This window comes from Monomorium pharaonis, chromosome 2 (genome assembly GCF_013373865.1).
Source record: "Monomorium pharaonis isolate MP-MQ-018 chromosome 2, ASM1337386v2, whole genome shotgun sequence".
NCBI classification, from domain to species: Eukaryota; Metazoa; Arthropoda; class Insecta; order Hymenoptera; family Formicidae; genus Monomorium; species Monomorium pharaonis.
The window spans coordinates 18,176,278-18,193,641 of NC_050468.1; the positions used below are offsets into that span (position 1 = coordinate 18,176,278).

The 17,364-nt window shown below is 26.8% G+C and overlaps 1 protein-coding gene across 2 annotated transcripts; it reads left to right on the top strand.

Moving 5' to 3' along the window:
• Window positions 1-179: 179 nt before the first annotated feature.
• Window positions 180-17,342, top strand: LOC105838219 (glutamate receptor ionotropic, kainate 2). Of its 2 annotated transcripts, XM_012683602.3 has the most exons (17): window positions 180-790; window positions 2,893-3,001; window positions 4,401-4,562; window positions 5,698-5,888; window positions 6,583-6,737; window positions 7,441-7,582; window positions 8,437-8,739; window positions 10,749-11,174; window positions 11,290-11,374; window positions 11,493-11,769; window positions 12,311-12,506; window positions 13,719-13,858; window positions 13,954-14,012; window positions 15,487-15,510; window positions 16,243-16,358; window positions 16,444-16,593; window positions 16,998-17,177. In XM_012683602.3, the coding sequence occupies exons 2-17, from the start codon at window positions 2,905-2,907 to the stop codon at window positions 17,175-17,177; spliced, it is 2,703 nt and encodes a 900-aa protein (XP_012539056.1). In that variant the 5' UTR covers window positions 180-790; window positions 2,893-2,904. The 2 variants fall into 2 exon arrangements, with proteins under 2 accessions (XP_012539056.1, XP_028050143.1); XM_028194342.1 differs by lacking the exon at window positions 180-790 and having other exon boundaries at window positions 2,905-3,001; window positions 16,998-17,342.
• Window positions 17,343-17,364: the final 22 nt, after the last annotated feature.

The following is a 17,364-nucleotide window of genomic DNA, read 5'->3' on the forward strand; positions in this document are numbered from 1 at the left end:
GATTGCAATCTTGGTTTGCGTTATTCACGCAACTAATTTTTTTAACACTTAAATTAATATGCTCTCGCACTCCGCCCTTAATGGCAGAAAGCATAATTAACCTAATGTAGATAGATGTACACGCATGTACGTTTATCACTGTCAATTTTTTTTTAACTTTTTACGGTAGCATGTACTAACAATGTACGTATTATAAATAGAAATTTAAGAAATTTTTAATATTTTCCAAATATGTTTCTTTTTATTTTGAAAAGTGGATTTTATAAAACAGTAGTTTATCATATCTTCACAGAATCTAAATAATAGAGAAAGACATAGGAATCTAAATGAAAATTGAGATTTTCAAAAACTATTTTTAATACTTTCGCAGCATTAAATAGTTATGGAAATCAGTTTGGTTCAGTTTGATTATGTTTACAATAAAAGTGCGATTAAAAAAAATATTTTCAAAAATCAATATAGTAACATTCTTTAAAAAATATCAAGAGCGCTCAAAATAACTTTAATTTTTAAATTAAGTTACTAATACTGATCATTTATTGTGTTTCCCTAAATGTACCATCACGCATCAGATTCCTATTCTGTCGGCGAGGTAGACGACAAGCATTCTTCGTTGCCGCGACGCATCGTGAAAATTTAGGAAGGGAGTTAGAGCATGCGCTGCCGAGTTGAGCCGCGCGAGAAGTGCCGTTCGGATTTAGAGTCGCGTGTCGCGCGAGTTTCATCCGGTAAAGCACACGTCTCAAAAGTTCCGTGCCAAGTGGAACGAACCACAACGTCGCGCTTTTAGGTAAGTCCTTGCTACCCCTCAAAAACAATTCTTTCAGGGATTAACGATTCTTTGTGCCCTATCAATTGAATCCTGATATGTGCTTCAATAAAACTCGCGTGTAACTCGCTTCCCTCGAAAATTCCATCTTCTGGCTCTTAGAATATTCAAGTAGTGATTGAGTTCAAACGAGCGAAGTGAAACGAGTTTGGAGAGAGGTTTGGGAAATTGGCTTGAGCAAATTTGTCTTTTCGATGTCAATACGTACAACTACGCATTTGATATAGTGTGACTAGAGCTATTCTCAAGGAAAATATTCTCGTGTCTTCAAATATTACAGTAAATATATAAAATAAAATAGAAAGAGAGAGAGAGAGAGAAGGGGAGATAAATAATTTCTTCAGATTGACGAGAGAATTGCATGCAACGGCGATTCCTCTATTAAGAAAAAAATATTTTTAATTGTAATTTATCGAAATCTATGTCACACGACGCACGCGACAAGCACCAGTACCGGCGGCGATGTTCGGCGTCTAAATATATCGACGTCGGTCGTTAAGCGCTTAAAATTTTCGTTAGTTTTCCATGTTGTGTCGATGCCACATGTTGGACCATTAAACAATTTTGATCGCAACAATCCACAAGACTTGATAATTGTTTATAAGATGTAATGCAATTGGGTTAATCGACACATTATAAAATATATAAATGCCATAATAAACAGGCGCAAACAATGCAAATCTATCTTGAATGAATGAATGAAAAAAACAAAACACCAGACTGCGTGTACTTGGCACGATGACAGTAGGCTACGTGGAACTCCGAATGCGTGCGATGTCGCTAAAAATTCGCTCTCAAGGTAGACGCTGGTAATAGTCTCCGGCAAATGAAGGATATTCAAGAGGAATATTTACGTAGTTTTAAAAGATAGAGACATTCGAATCATTTCGAAACCGATATTGATGATCACAAATTAATTAATAAATTTATCAAGTTTATTTTATGTATTTATAAGTATAAAACACTAATTATTTCAAATAATTATATTGTTTTTTTATAGAAACGAGATTTATATTTAGAACTTTTGTAATTTCTCATTTATGTTTTTTTTTTAAACACTTTAAATTTCAACAAAGATTTTAAGTAGTATTCAATTATAATATAAAATAATCAAGAATCTAAATTTAACATTTTTAAGAACGTTAAGAAAAACTTTGAACACTTGAATTTCGAAAATATACAGTTGAGATGTAATAATATCTTCTTTTTAGTCAATTTAATTACTTTTATAGTTTATTTAAACAGAAATTCAATTTAATTAGTTATATACAAAACTGCTTATAAATATTAGAGTGAGTTATAAATTAATTATATAATTTATTCTAAAAATAAAATCTTCTGACTGCAAAAAGGATATTAATGTAATTCTGTTTATTTTACAAGTTGAATTGAATAGAAGACAACATTTTATCTATGTTCATGGACAATATTTATACATTTATAAAAATCACTTTTAATATAATGTATCAATAAAATAATTAATTTCTGTTAATAAAATTAAAAAAATTTTAATTTACTGGAAAAGTTTTAAATGAAAAAGAATGTCTTCTTGTAGAGACATCGACTACTAAATTATTAAAATTAGTAATTTGTGTACAGCTAATAAATTGCCTGTAAAAAACAAACATGATTTTATTGATTTATTTCATAGCATACAGTTTGAGACTCGTTGTGACAACGTACAGAGAAACAGAAAGAAAAGGAGAACTTTTCTCAACAGATAAAATAAACTCGGAAAAGTAATGTAGGGATCCCTCACAAGGGTCGTAGGGATTTATTAAGAGTATAAGCATCAAGCAAATAACTAAACTCAATATTGGAAGATTGATTTTAGACGGGTCTAAATATTTATACGTGCCGAGAGCGACTTTCAGGCGGCGCCATGCCTTCTAGTTAGTTTATATAACGTCGGCCAGTTAAGTGCTCGTTTAAGACCTTTCCATTTAGCTATACGTGTGTCTCGTCCATACCGTTTATATCTGACTTTGTTGGATACACATCTGCATTTATCTGGATTCTCACTAATAGATGCATTTTAATATCTATTTATTGTATGTACGCAGAATGAATACAAGATGGTGACCAACTTTCTACTGATACTATTACTGATATTCCTGTCTCACGTGTGTGTTTTGGCGAAAGAGCTAGGTTTTCCAAAAAAAGTACAGATAGGTAAGATAAATGTGTTTATACAAATACAATGTGAATAAAAGATAATGTTTTTGTATTCATTATTATCAATTTTTGAAATTTACAGTAGTCCTACAATATATCTATAATATTAAAAAAAAATTTACTAATATTTGTTACAAGTTATAGCTTCCAAATAGTATTATCTTATAACATTTATTATTAACATATTTAAAGATATCTTATTATTAAATAAGTTGAATTGTATCGATATGTAATTAATACAAAAAATAAGAGAAGTACTATTTCGAGGCAGTTCTTAATGCCTAATAATAATTTTAATGTAAATAATTTGTACAATTTTCAGATTATATAAGCTGCATTCTGCGGTCTTAAGCGGATACTGAAGTAACAGTCAAACTTGATTAGGAATGATAATGTAGAATCATTAGTGCAAATCGTTAACAAGATTTCGAATATATTTCTTTTATAGATTTGGAAATCTTTCCAGAATTAAAGATTAAAAAATTATACATTAATATTAATATCAGTTTGTGAATTGGACTTTATAGTGAACAAAAAAAATGCACGTTGCTTTATCAACTTTTTACGCACATGGTACACCAAAATTTTCATAAAACATTTTTTTCTTGATTAGATATTCAAGTCTAACTTCACAAACTCGACATTGTTTGTTCCTATTATTTACGTGTCTGGAATCTCGAATTTTATAAGTACAAAGTGCAAATCTTTTATATAGCAAATATTATAGCTTTACACGCCATATTTAACTAAGAAATGATTAAAAAACCGTGAATTATAAATTTTTTCCGCATTCAACGTAAACTTTATAATCTAGACTAGTAATAATGTATATATATTTTTATTCGGAAAAAAAGATTTTCAAATCTATAAAAGTCATAAAACGAATTCTTGTGACAAAAATTCTTGCGTTTAATTGGCAAAACAGACCTGTCTCCAGTATCTCCTTAAAGCACAATCCTTACAGAAAAAACTGGAATAATTATTTTATAAATTAAATTGACGCAATTCAATAATTTTGATAGTAACAAACATTTATAAGATTTTCTCTCCTCAAAAAACTATAATTTTTAGAAATAATTATTTTACAATTTTTTAGTTTAAAATTTGCATGAAAATTATCGACAACTACTTTAATCGAGAAATGGCACTTCTCTTATTTCTAGTATTTTTATTATTAAACTTTGCAACATAATAATGTGAGGCTAAAATAATATTATGCCCTAGAGCAGATATTTTAAAATGTTAACAGAAACGTTAAAAGTTAAAAACTGTGTTGAATCAGATTGTGCGCGCGCATATCATTAATGCATCTTACTTTACAAAATAGCTATTTTGTAAGCTATTTTGGTCATGTCAATAATACTCAATTTTAAAAAGAGCTGATCATGTATTACAGTGGGGCTGTTTGATGAAGATGAAGCAATTCAAAGCATGTTCGAATCGTCAGTAAAAGCAGTGAATAAAAACAGACACGAGGATGAAGAACTTTCGAATGTATTCTTAAGAGCGGAAACGGAAAAGATTGAAACGGATGATCTGTACGAAGCATCATTAAAAGGTGAAACGGATAGCAAATGCTAGCAATATCTAATTAAATATTAGTTAAATACATTTCTGTTTTAATAAGGTAAATAACCAATAAACAAAAAGTCATTGCTATAATGATTATAACAATATTCAATTCACAACAATAATAATGTTTTCAAGTATGTAGTTAATGTTGTATGCAATATTGTTATGAATGATACTTTGGGAAAGATTTGGAGGTTTTAGTAATATTGAAATAACATATACAATATTGTTGTAAATAATATTACATTTATATTTTTTAACATTACAATAACATTTTTTATAATGTAAAATTAATAATAAAACAAAATTAATATAACATCAAATAATCACTTTCCAGTAGAAATTTAACTTATGGTCCTCATCAGGTAAACCTCAATAATTCATTAGGTCCTGATAAGGTAATAGATATAAAACATGATATTAATTTTACAACACCTTTAATAAAACACTTTTTGGCTAAAATCTTAACGCCATTCGATTTTTCTCTTTGAGATTACATTAACCTTCTAGTGATCAATATTACACATTTGTAATATTTATTTTTCTCGCGTAAATGTAAAAGTATATCATTAAATTAAGAATTTATACAATTTAGTTGTACTTAAAATAAAAATATGTTATTACATTAATCATTAAAATATAGCCTCCTTATTATCAAAAAAGTGTAAAAAACAAAAATAAAAATAATAAAATGTCAATACATTTTTCACATACAAAATATTTTTTAATAAAAGGAATAAAAAAATGTTAATGACAATAAAGACGATGTAACCTCTAAGAGTTAAAGAAAAAATGTTTATGCGAATAAGACAAAAATAAAACAGTATCTTGATGACAATTCAAGACATAAAACATTTAATCAGAAATACGGTCATAATTAAGATGTGATATATAATTTCATTAAAAAAATATATCTACCAGAAGTGCCAAGATAATCATTTAATATCGTGTTCCATATGATATGGTAGTCTCAATAAAAAATATGTAAAATTATAGACATATTTCTCAAGTTGTTAAAATTAAATCTTCTTGTTAGAATATTCTATCATGCTATACTGTACATAAAGTCGATATACTGTTATTACTGATATATTTGAAAATTGATTCTTTGAAATGTTTAGTATGCAACTTGCTAGATCTGGGAATAGTAGGTATTTTTGGACCTCAGGACAAAGTGGTCGCTGAGTTTGTGCAAAGCTTATGCGATTCAATAGAAATACCACGTATCTCCGTACGGCAGGATCTTGACCAATCCTTTCACCTACGCGGATTAAATCTGAATCTGTATCCGCACGTGAATTCGTTATCACGAGTAAGTAACTGACTCTTTGAAAAATATGGTATTATATTCGTTTCAATATTATAATCATCCATTATCAAAATAATAAGCTGTCATCTGTTACAAGTCATTAATATCATCACAATTATATCATAAAAGACATCAAAGACAAAGTTATAATGATCATAATTTACAACCGATGACGTGATACTTATAACAAAACAAATGGTAATAATGACGTAATTATGATGAGAAAGATATAGTAACAAAATTATGATATTCCTAAATAATCATCCATTCAGATCTAAGCTTGAACCACTAAACAATTTGTTTCACTTCAAAGATTATGTTGGTATTGATTCGACACTTTGTGATCATGAATATTTTATATTAATCGATATATAAATTAGTACAATGTGATAGATCAGTTCAATAGATATTGTCAAAATTATAATGCATGTATAATTAAATTATATTTTTTTTATAAATAAATATAAATTTTATGCTGTTTTATGCACACACAGAATATCATACTTTTCTAAAAAATAAATACTAACCAATTAGTTGCAATTAGAATATTAGGATAGTGACCATAGGATAGTGACATATCCTATGATCACTACCCTCGTAATATTTTGTCTTCTAATTCTTTTATCTTACTTTTATCTACATTTTTGTTTTATTAAATGTATTCCTGATAAAGACTTAAATGACGACACTTCAACAGATTTATAATCAACTCGTCGTAGAGTTCAAATGGAAATATTTTGCAATACTGTACGAAAATACTGACAGTCTGATTCGCATGCGTCCCCTGCTGAAGCGATGGCATTCACAAGGCAATGCATTCATGTATCATTTAGGCAATGGATCAAATTATAGGTACAATAAAAAATATGTAATTTTGTAATATAAAATATAAATTTTGAAGATTTTTCGATCCCATAATCACAGAAAATTAGTTTTTTACTTCATCCACAATTATTGTGTTTCTTAGTTAGGAAATTTTAGTCATGATTAATTGATTTTTATTTATAATAAAAGTAACGCATTAATAATGTGTTACTCGTTATGTGTTACTTGTTATGTAACAAATAAAATAACAAGTTACGTTTTTAATGAATAACGCGTAATAAAAGTTATTGTTACACTGAAAAATTGCTTACATGAACAAAATATATGAAGTGCATTCAGTGAAATAATCAAGCAAAAATTTTTTGTTATTATAATAGATTTATAACTATAACATTTGATATACTTTATTATAATCTGGTAATTCCTTCTTATCACTGCGTATAAAATATGCCAATTGTTCACTCATTGTTTCAACATTAGTCTTCTCAACTGTCTAATACATTATTATAACTATGTAAGTATTTTTTATAACTAGTAGCATGTAATAATATTAGAATATAATACACTTTTCTCGAATGTTTAAAGTGACTTTTAAACATTTTTTTACCAACCACAGCAAAATAGCTTTCAATATAAAAATGCCAAAAGTGATTAAATGGGACTAGAAAGATCGGCAAATTAATTTTCAGAGAAGATAGTTAATTGTATAATAATATCAAATTTTGTGTAGGAAAAGTATGCAAGAAATAAAACAATCGAATATAGAGAATATTATCATCGATTGTTCGTACGAGATTCTCGCCGAAGTTCTCATACAAGCTCAACAAGTTGGAATTTTATCCGAAAAGTACAAAGTGATTGTAACGTCTTTGGTAAGATATATAAGCATTTTATAAATAGGATAAAAATAAAATTATAAAATAAATTAAAATTAATTTACAAAAGAATTCTGTTTAAAATACATAAATTATATATTCGGTAATAATTTATATTCTATATATCTAAAAATATATAAATTCTATGATAATTTTTTTATCATCAATATAAAATAATCAACGCATAATTAATAGCCGCTTAGACCTGGAACTACACTAACCCAAGGGATTAGAATTATATTAAATCTAGGAGCTATGTTAGGATCATAGTTTCTAATAAAATTTGTATTGAACTTAAAATAAAAAAGTTAGAAGGGAAAAACAATAGACTCGTACGTAAAACCCGACACACAACTAGGCAGACAACTTAGGAAGTCATAAAGGAACTCTTCAGATCTAGGTGATGTTTAGGAACTGATACTTGTTTCCATACTATTACTATTGGAAACGAGTAACGAATTCCATTCGTCACTTAGTCTGTTATATCTATTTATGACAGTATCTAATTATATTATAAATAAAGAAGCGGCAATTTGTTTAAAAAATAGAGTTTTGACTAAAAACAATTTTTATATGTAATTAACTAAATGTTAGTTATAAAAAAATCAATAATGTGTGAGTTACATGTGATTTTTGTTATTGCGAGACTTTACATGCATTTAGCGATATATTTATCTTTAGTAATAGCATCGAGTCTCTTCAACTTCTAATTCTTTTAGGAAGAATAGGCAGACAGACTAAGTTTGTCGGTTTTATAATTACAAGCAGATGTTACTTTGTATAGGACACTTTAGACTCATATATACAATCGGAGGATTAAATATAGTACATATTGATCAATATACATGCAGGATCTACAAACCCTGGATTTAGAACCGTATCAATTCTCTGGTGTCAATTTCACTGGCGTGCGCCTGATTGACCCTGAAGATCCAATAGTAGTAGAAACCTTGGAGAGGCATAAAAATGAATGGGGCCTAGACCATCCTTCGCAGCTACGAGTTGAACCTGCGCTTATGTATGATGCAGTGCAATTATTTGCAAGAGCTTTCAAACAATTGAAAGATGCTATAAAGGGCGATGTCAAGAAATTAAAATGCGATAATAGTAGCAGGTGGGAACACGGATTGAGCTTAAGTAACTTTATGAGATCGGTAAGATGTGAAAATGCTTTAATTTAATAATTTAGATATTTAAAAAAAGGCTTTTAACAAATTAAGTATTTGTATTTTAATTCTATTACAATTTTTTTATATTGTGCAGAACTTTTTCTCCAGAAATATAATGCAATTTAAGAAACACCAACCTAACCAAGTATATCCAAAATCAGACTCCATAACAACACTCACGGTTACGACTGCAACGTTGTATCAAAATTTTAAAGCAATCGGTGAAAAACTTACGGAGATCTTAGATGACGAACAAACATTTACATTTTTATTTATATATATAACAATTATATGACATAAAATCTTATAAACATTATTTATTGAAATAATTAGAAGCGGTCTTTTAGAATCTCTGATGAAATGTATCCAAATCATTTTTAATAATTTGAAAAGTTTACTGATATTATAAAGAAATAGTTTGATTTCTATTTTGTTAATTTTTAAGGTTTTAACAAAAATTTATAATAGACACAACTCATAAAAATAGACAGTTTTTGAATTGCAATTGTTGAAGTTAAACATGATTATAAGGTATTATTTTAAAGCTGTTTTCAAAACTAAGAAATTTTTTTTAAATATTTCAGATTAAAGTTGTAAAGTTTTGAGAATATAAGATAACTAACTTTATTTTATATTAAGATTATCTCAAAATATCATCTTTATTTTTACTAAACTAGAGTTTTTCAATCAGTATGACATCAAAACTTCTCAAGTGTATCACATAAACTTTACTCTCTAAATAGTCTAAATCATAATCAGTGAAAACTCAATAAAATCAATGGAAATACACTGACTTTCAATGATATACTTATAATTATTTACTGATTATCAATAAGTGAAATAAATACACTGATCTTTCAGTGACTGTACACTAATTCTAAAGTGAAAATTACTGAAAGACAGTAAATATTCACTGATTATCACAGTTATAAGTATGCCACTGCGAATCAGTGAATATCCACTAATTAAGATTTAGAGAGTAGAAAAAATAAGAAAAGCGAAAAATTTTTTATAAGTTACAAAATAAAAATATTTTAAAAATTATAAAAATAAATTATATTCTTTATTCTCATTTTAATCAAAATAATGTAATTATTGTAACAAAATAACTTTCAAAATAATAATTAAAATTAAATACAGAGAATAAAATTTTTAGAAATTTTATATTTTATTTTTAAATATTATTTGACAATACACAACTTTTATAACAATTATTATAACAGTTATAACAGTTATAAAATTAAGTTGTACATTAACAATTATAATAGAAGAAGAAATTAATGCGTTTTTCTCGTGCGTCCATTCCTTGCACTCATGAGCAATAGTCGACTTCTTGCCCTCAGTGCGTAATACTACTATACTATAAAAAAATAATTATTAGATTTAATTCTGTTGTTGAAGATTTGTTTTAAAAATTGATGTCTCCAGTTGCAATTGAAGAAGTGAATAAATATCATGATTATTCATCAGAAAGTCAAAATTTAATAAAATATATAATTTTATTTAAATTTACTAAAATCTATATATACAAGGTGTTTCTGTCAAATATATCCACTTTTGGCATTATGAAATTTAGTACAAATAAAAAGTGAAGGAATGGCATACTAAAAATAATTTGTAGTATGTATTAACAAATTTCCATTTTTCGACTTTAAGGCCTCATAAACTTTCAACGACGCTTACCAATAATAGAATAAAACTTTCAATCTTTCTTAATACTTTCTTCAAATTTTATAAAAATTAATTGATTGATTAAGAAATAGCAATTTTCCAAAAGTGAATATATTTCACTGAAACACCTTCTCTATATATAACATTACTTTTGTGTGATGTTCATTTAATATCAATTCCTAAAGAGCACTAACATTAAAAAAATATTGTTTAATTCTTATATTATATTAATAATATTTAATCTTTGAATTAATTATTTATTTTATAGTACTCTCGTTATATGTTATAAAATCAAATTTTATCATATTGCTTTGCTCTTTCAGACCGAAACAAAAAGTTTAACAGGCCTTGTTAAATTTGATAGAGATGGTTTCCGCAGTAACATAAAATTAGATATTATACATTTGGCTGAAAAAGGTTTGAAAAAAGTCGGTGAATGGAATAGTACAACAAAGGAAAGCATCACTTGGTTTCCAGAAATTAATCTTAACAAAATAGACAATACCATGAGCATAAAAAATAAGACATTTAAAGTTTTAATTTCGATGACGGAGCCATATGGAATGAAAACAGAATCAACAGACATATTGAGTGGCAACGATCGTTACGAAGGCTTCGCAATTGATCTAATACAAGAAATTAGTCAAATACTGGGATTTAATTATACCTTTGATGAGGAGAACGTATATGGAGATAGAAATAAACACACTGGAAAATGGTCTGGTATGCTTGGAAAAATTATGGCTGATGTTAGTATTAAATGCCACAATATACTTATATAATAAAAGTAATAATAAAATAAAAGGATAAATTTACACTGACTTAACAAAATCCATAAATTAAAGATATAATGCACTTTTTTAGGAAGCAGATTTGGCCATTACAGATCTGACGATTACATTGGCACGAGCAGAGTACTTCGATTTTTCAAATCCCATACTGAATTTAGGTTAATAAAATTGATGTAACATTTCTTATAAATAAATTAAATAACTTAATTTTGCCAATATATAACACAATTCTAGTTTATGTAGTTAAATATTTTTTAAATTGTTATAATTTTACAGGAATAAGCATACTGTATAAAGCACCTAAGAAAGCACCACCAGAATTATTTTCATTTTTATTACCATTTTCAAGTGATGTCTGGCTCTGTTTAATCGGTACTTACGTGATCGTATCATTATTAGCCTTCATAACTGGGAGATTGTGTCCGCCAGAATGGAACAATCCTTATCCATGCATTGAAGAAGCCGAAATGCTTGAAAATCAGATGACATTCAAAAACGCATTTTGGTTTTCAATTGGTGCTATCATGCAACAAGGAAGTGAAATAGCACCTATGTGAGTATGAAATAATTTCTCAATACTATTGTAATAAAATACTACTATTATAATCACTATTTTTAATATATAGAATAAATCGTCAAATTTAAGAAATTTTCCTTTTTTAGATTTAAAAATACGATATGTATTGCACAATTTACATAGTTGTGAAACAAAAACATGAATATAAAATTTTGTTTTTCTTAGATATTATATATAATGTTATAACTTTCTGTTTATCTAGTTCAATTGGTTTTATGTCTTAGAAAGAATATTTTATCATTACTTCAGTTTTTAATAAAGTTGAGTAATAACTAGTTAAAAAATTAAAAAGTAAATTATAAAATTATAAAATTAATAACTTTTAACTTAACTTATTGTAAATAACATAACGATATGTTAAATTAATACACATATGTGTTAGAAATTTAACACAAATTTTTTTACACAAAAAAATTTTAACACATATGAAAATGTTTTTTTACTGCGTAATAAAATATGTTATGATATAAAATTAAAAATTGTGATAAAATTAAATCTCAAAATTTGAATTCTTTAGAGGTATTTCGACAAGAATGATTGCAAGTTGCTGGTGGTTTTTCTGCCTCATAATCGTGTCTAGTTACACAGCTAATCTAGCAGCGTTTTTAACTGTAGAAACTATAACAAAACCATTTAACAATGTTGAAGAATTAGCACAAAGTAAAATAAAATACGGAGCAAAAGACGGAGGATCTACACTCGCTTTCTTCAGAGTAAGTTAATTTTTCTTAATATTTTAAAATATTTTTGACAATAAAACATTGCAATATAAAATTTTTATGCAGTTATATGATCAATTTAAAATAATTTATAAAAAACATTAGTAAACGTTAGTAATAATTGTATAATTTATAATGACTATATTGCTGGATAACAAAATATGTTTTTCTTTTACAGAGAACTCATTATTTAATTTAATTTGTAAATTTTTAAGACATAACAATTTGAAATAATTATATGTATATGTAAAACATAAAAGCTCAAAAAATTATTTGTACAATAATACATTATAAGTTAACATTTTTTAAATGTGACAAATTATAAATATTGATTATTTAAATTGACATTAAAAAAGACACAAAATTTGTATAGAAACATTTAATATAAAACGGCATTTAATACATTAAATAAAAATTGATATACAAAATTAATGATAATATAATGTTGTCATATAATATACTACATATAAAATAAATTAATAATAAATAATTGCATATGTAACAATAATTGTTTAAAAACGTAACTAAAAATAAACGTCTGGAAAATTAAACCCCAAAACTGGCGCAATAAGCAGTAATGTTAGAATTCAAATCCGTACAGGACTGATATACCTAAATTGATAAAAACTAATACAACTTTGCAATAAAATATACTTTATGTATTACACAACCGAGTTTATAAAATAGAAAGACCGAACATTTTAAAGATAAAAACAATTTAAACAATGAAAATAATTTATTTGAAATAAAATAATATTACGAAAAGAACAGACCACACATTTATGATTTGTTTGTGATTGGGAAGTTGTAACACTGATTGTATTCTTTAAATCACAATCAGTGAAAACTCGACAAAATCAGTGGAAATACATTGACTTTCAGTGATATGCTTATAATTATTTACTGATTAATCAGTGAAATAAATACATTGATCTTTCAGTGATTATACACTAATTCTGAAGTGAAAATTACTAAAAGACAGTGAATATTCACTGATTATTATAGTTATAAGTATGTCACTACGAATTAGTGAATATCTACTGATTACGATTTAGAGAGTAAAGTAAGGCCTAACATAAACTTTAAGTATTTCTAAAAGAAAAATTATTGCTAAATTTACTTAATACGCATAAAATGTATCATGAAATAAGTATGATAAGTCTGGATGTTGTACTTTAATTTATTTTTTATTTTGCTAATTCCAAGGATAGCAATCATTCAACGTACAAAAATATGTACGAATACATGACGAAAAATAAAGACCTACTAGTGAAAGATAATAAAATCGGCTTAAACAAAGCTATAAACGAAGACTATGCCTTTCTGATGGAATCTGCTTCAATCGAGTAATATATATATATATATATATTTGTATTTATCATTTTTGTTTATACAATATATGTACATATATCATTATACATATATATATATAACATTACAGATATGAGACAGAGCGAAACTGCGAAGTCGCGCAAGTAGGTGGTCTCTTGGATGAAAAAGGTTACCCTGATGGAAAAAAATATGTTATAGAAATATTTACTGAAAATTTCTCTCAATTGATTACTCTTTATTAAAATTTATTAAAATTCATTAAATTTATAATAAACAATGGTAAATAATATAACAGGTGATGTGAGTCAGCGCAGAAATTAAGGCGCAATGAAACTAAAGTTTTTAATGCCACATATCAAAATTTTAATTCAATAAAACGTATCATTTGTTAAAACATAAAGTGGCAACCATAATCGTTTTTTAAATGAAAAGATAAAACCGTACGCGTTTTGACTTAATATGAAGTCATGCATTATCAATAGATATAAATATAATCAATTACACGGAGACAATTTGACTTGAATTAATTATATATCTTAGATGTACTGCCAGGAACAAAACGCGAGACAACAAACAATACTCCATGGGTGAAATCACATTGTGCAAAAGCCTCAATTCCAGATCGTCCATCAAAGTTTGTATACTGGATGGGGTTGCAGTTGATGCTATAACTACAACATATTAAACTTTTATTTTAAAATCTTTGAAGATTTTAAAGGATTTTTTTCAAAACTTTTTACAAATAATTCACCCATGACTACGCCTTATTTCACACTTTCACAAAATAAATATCGAAGTCACAAACGTGATCCTAATATTTACCGTTTTTGCCGACCTCCAAAATTGTAACGGTTTATCTCACTTGTTATCTGACTTTTGCGCTGTTAACATCGTGCATTTTATTTGACTACGTATATTTGACTCTTTTAATTTTAGCCATAAATTTTGTAATATTTATTTGTCGATCAGTTTTAGGATCACGTTTGTGACTTCGATATTTATTTTGTGAAAGTGTGAAATGGGACGTAGTCATGGATGAATCATTTGTAAAAAGTTTTGGAAAAAATTTTTTTTAATCTTCAAAGGTTTTAAAATAAAAGTTGTGGTTATAGCATCAATCGCAACCCTATCCAGTATACAAATTTTGATGGACGATTTGAAATTGAAGCTTTTGCACAGTGTGATTTGCACCCATGGAGTATTGTTTGTTGTCTCGCGTTTTGTTCCTGGTAGTACATCTAAGATATATGATTTATTCAAGTCAAATTGTCTCTGTGTAGTTGATTATATTTATATCCATTGATAATGACTTCATATTAAGTCGAAACGCGTACGGTTTTATGTTTTCATTTACAAGACGATTATGGTTGCCACTTTATGTTTTAACTGTATAATGATACGTTTCATTGAATTAAAATTTTGACACGTGGCATTAAAAACTTTAGTTTCAAAACTTTAGTCCGAAATAGCTAAGTGTTATTCTATATTGATAATTTGTTATTAAATTTATTTTGTTGTTACTTAAAAAAATTTTTATAAATTTTAATGAATTTAATAAATTATAATAAATTTTAATAAATTTCAATAAAATGGGTTAATTGAAAGAGATTTTCAATAAAATTATTAAAAATATTTCCATTAGGGTACGGAATTGCAATGAAGAAAAGTAAGCTTTTTCAAAATGATACCTGATTTACAGTATCGGTCAAAAATATTATCATTTTAAAGTTTTTTTAGCATAACTTTTATTTAAATAAATTGAATTTTAAAAAAGTTATAGCTATTATCAAAAAGAAAGTTATAGCTATTATCAAAACATATTAAAATGTACTAGACAGCTCTGCACTTTGAAACAAGCTAAGCTTAAAAATTTTAAGATGATATTTTTGACCAGTATTGTATATATACATATATGATAATAAAGCATGGTCAAATAATTCATAGTTTCACAATTTTTTATAACTATAAAAATTAACGTTCTTATATAGAATAAAAATATATTAAACCATTATAAGACATGTTTTAAAGGTTATATTTTCTTGAATGGCCTCCAAACCCTTTAAAAGAGTAGCTCCTCAAAATAATCAAACATGTACTTCTTTCATAATTTTGAATAGTTTTCAAAATATAAAAAGTGAAAATACATATATACACTATACACACTATATACATACGAGATATTTATAAAGTGTGTTTTCTATATTTTGGAAATGATTCAAAATCATAAAGAAATATGTTTGCGCATATCATTGCAAGGAATTACTCTTTTAAGGAACTAGGAGATTATATGCACGCGTGCATGCACGCGTGCAAACATGCGTGTATGTAGTAGGGTAAAGATAATATAAGATATGTGTATAATATTTTTATTACATTATTATATAGAACGTTGTTTCAGACTCGCCATATTTACATAATATAAATGCAGCTTTATTAAAATTATCGGAAGCCGGAAGAATTCAGGAGATCAAAAAGAAGTGGTGGACAGAAAAAAGAGGCGGTGGCAAATGTCGGGTAAGTAGGAAAAAAATGTAATTTTGTTATTATAAAATGCGTACATCATAATTATCTAATCAACTTGACACACCTCGTTATTTAGGAAAATGCAGGAACCACTGAGGCGGCATCTCTAGATCTCGACAATGTAGGTGGTGTATTCTTTGTGCTCGGCGTAGGCGTTGCCTTATCCTTCGTGTATACTATAATTGAATTACTTTGGGATATTGGCCAAACATCTATTCGAGAAAATGTAAGCGATTTATTCTCATTTATAATACAGCATATCACAACTATATCGTTTCTCATCAAAGCATACCAATTTTTTAAAAACACGTCATTTACACACACACAAAGACAGATATGGAATAACCAAAATAATTTGAAAAATTAAAACAATGATTCAAATTTATATTATCATAATAATATTATAATGTTAATCTTAAATAATCTTGTGAATTTAATATTTTTAAATTTAGCGTAATCAGATATTATAATATTTGAAATTAATTGTAAATAAAGATAAATTATAATTAGTGATTTGAAAAAGTCAGGTAGAATGTTTAAAAATCTTTTAATTGTTTATTTCTTTAACGACATGTATTTATCATATATTTATTTATCAAATACATACATAATGTGTCATTTACTTTATAGGTGCCTTTTAAGCAGGAATTAATAAATGAACTGAAATTTATCGTAAAATGCAGTAGCTCTAAACCAGTACGAAAAAATGGACTGTCCAATAAAAGTGAAAATGACAGTGCAAGAGCATTTACTCCTCCATATGGTTTTGTACCAACAGTAATCAGAACGTCACCAGCAGACGATAAATAATAATGGAACAAATCATGAATAATGAAGTCCATTATTCATGCAAATTTACTATTTTGTAATTTGTGATGCTTCTGGATGTTAAATCAAATTATTAAACTAACATGGATTGCATTAAAAACATTTTAGAATATTTGTGTGTACTTAATAAAAAAATTATGAGAAATATGTAATTTATAATACACTTTTC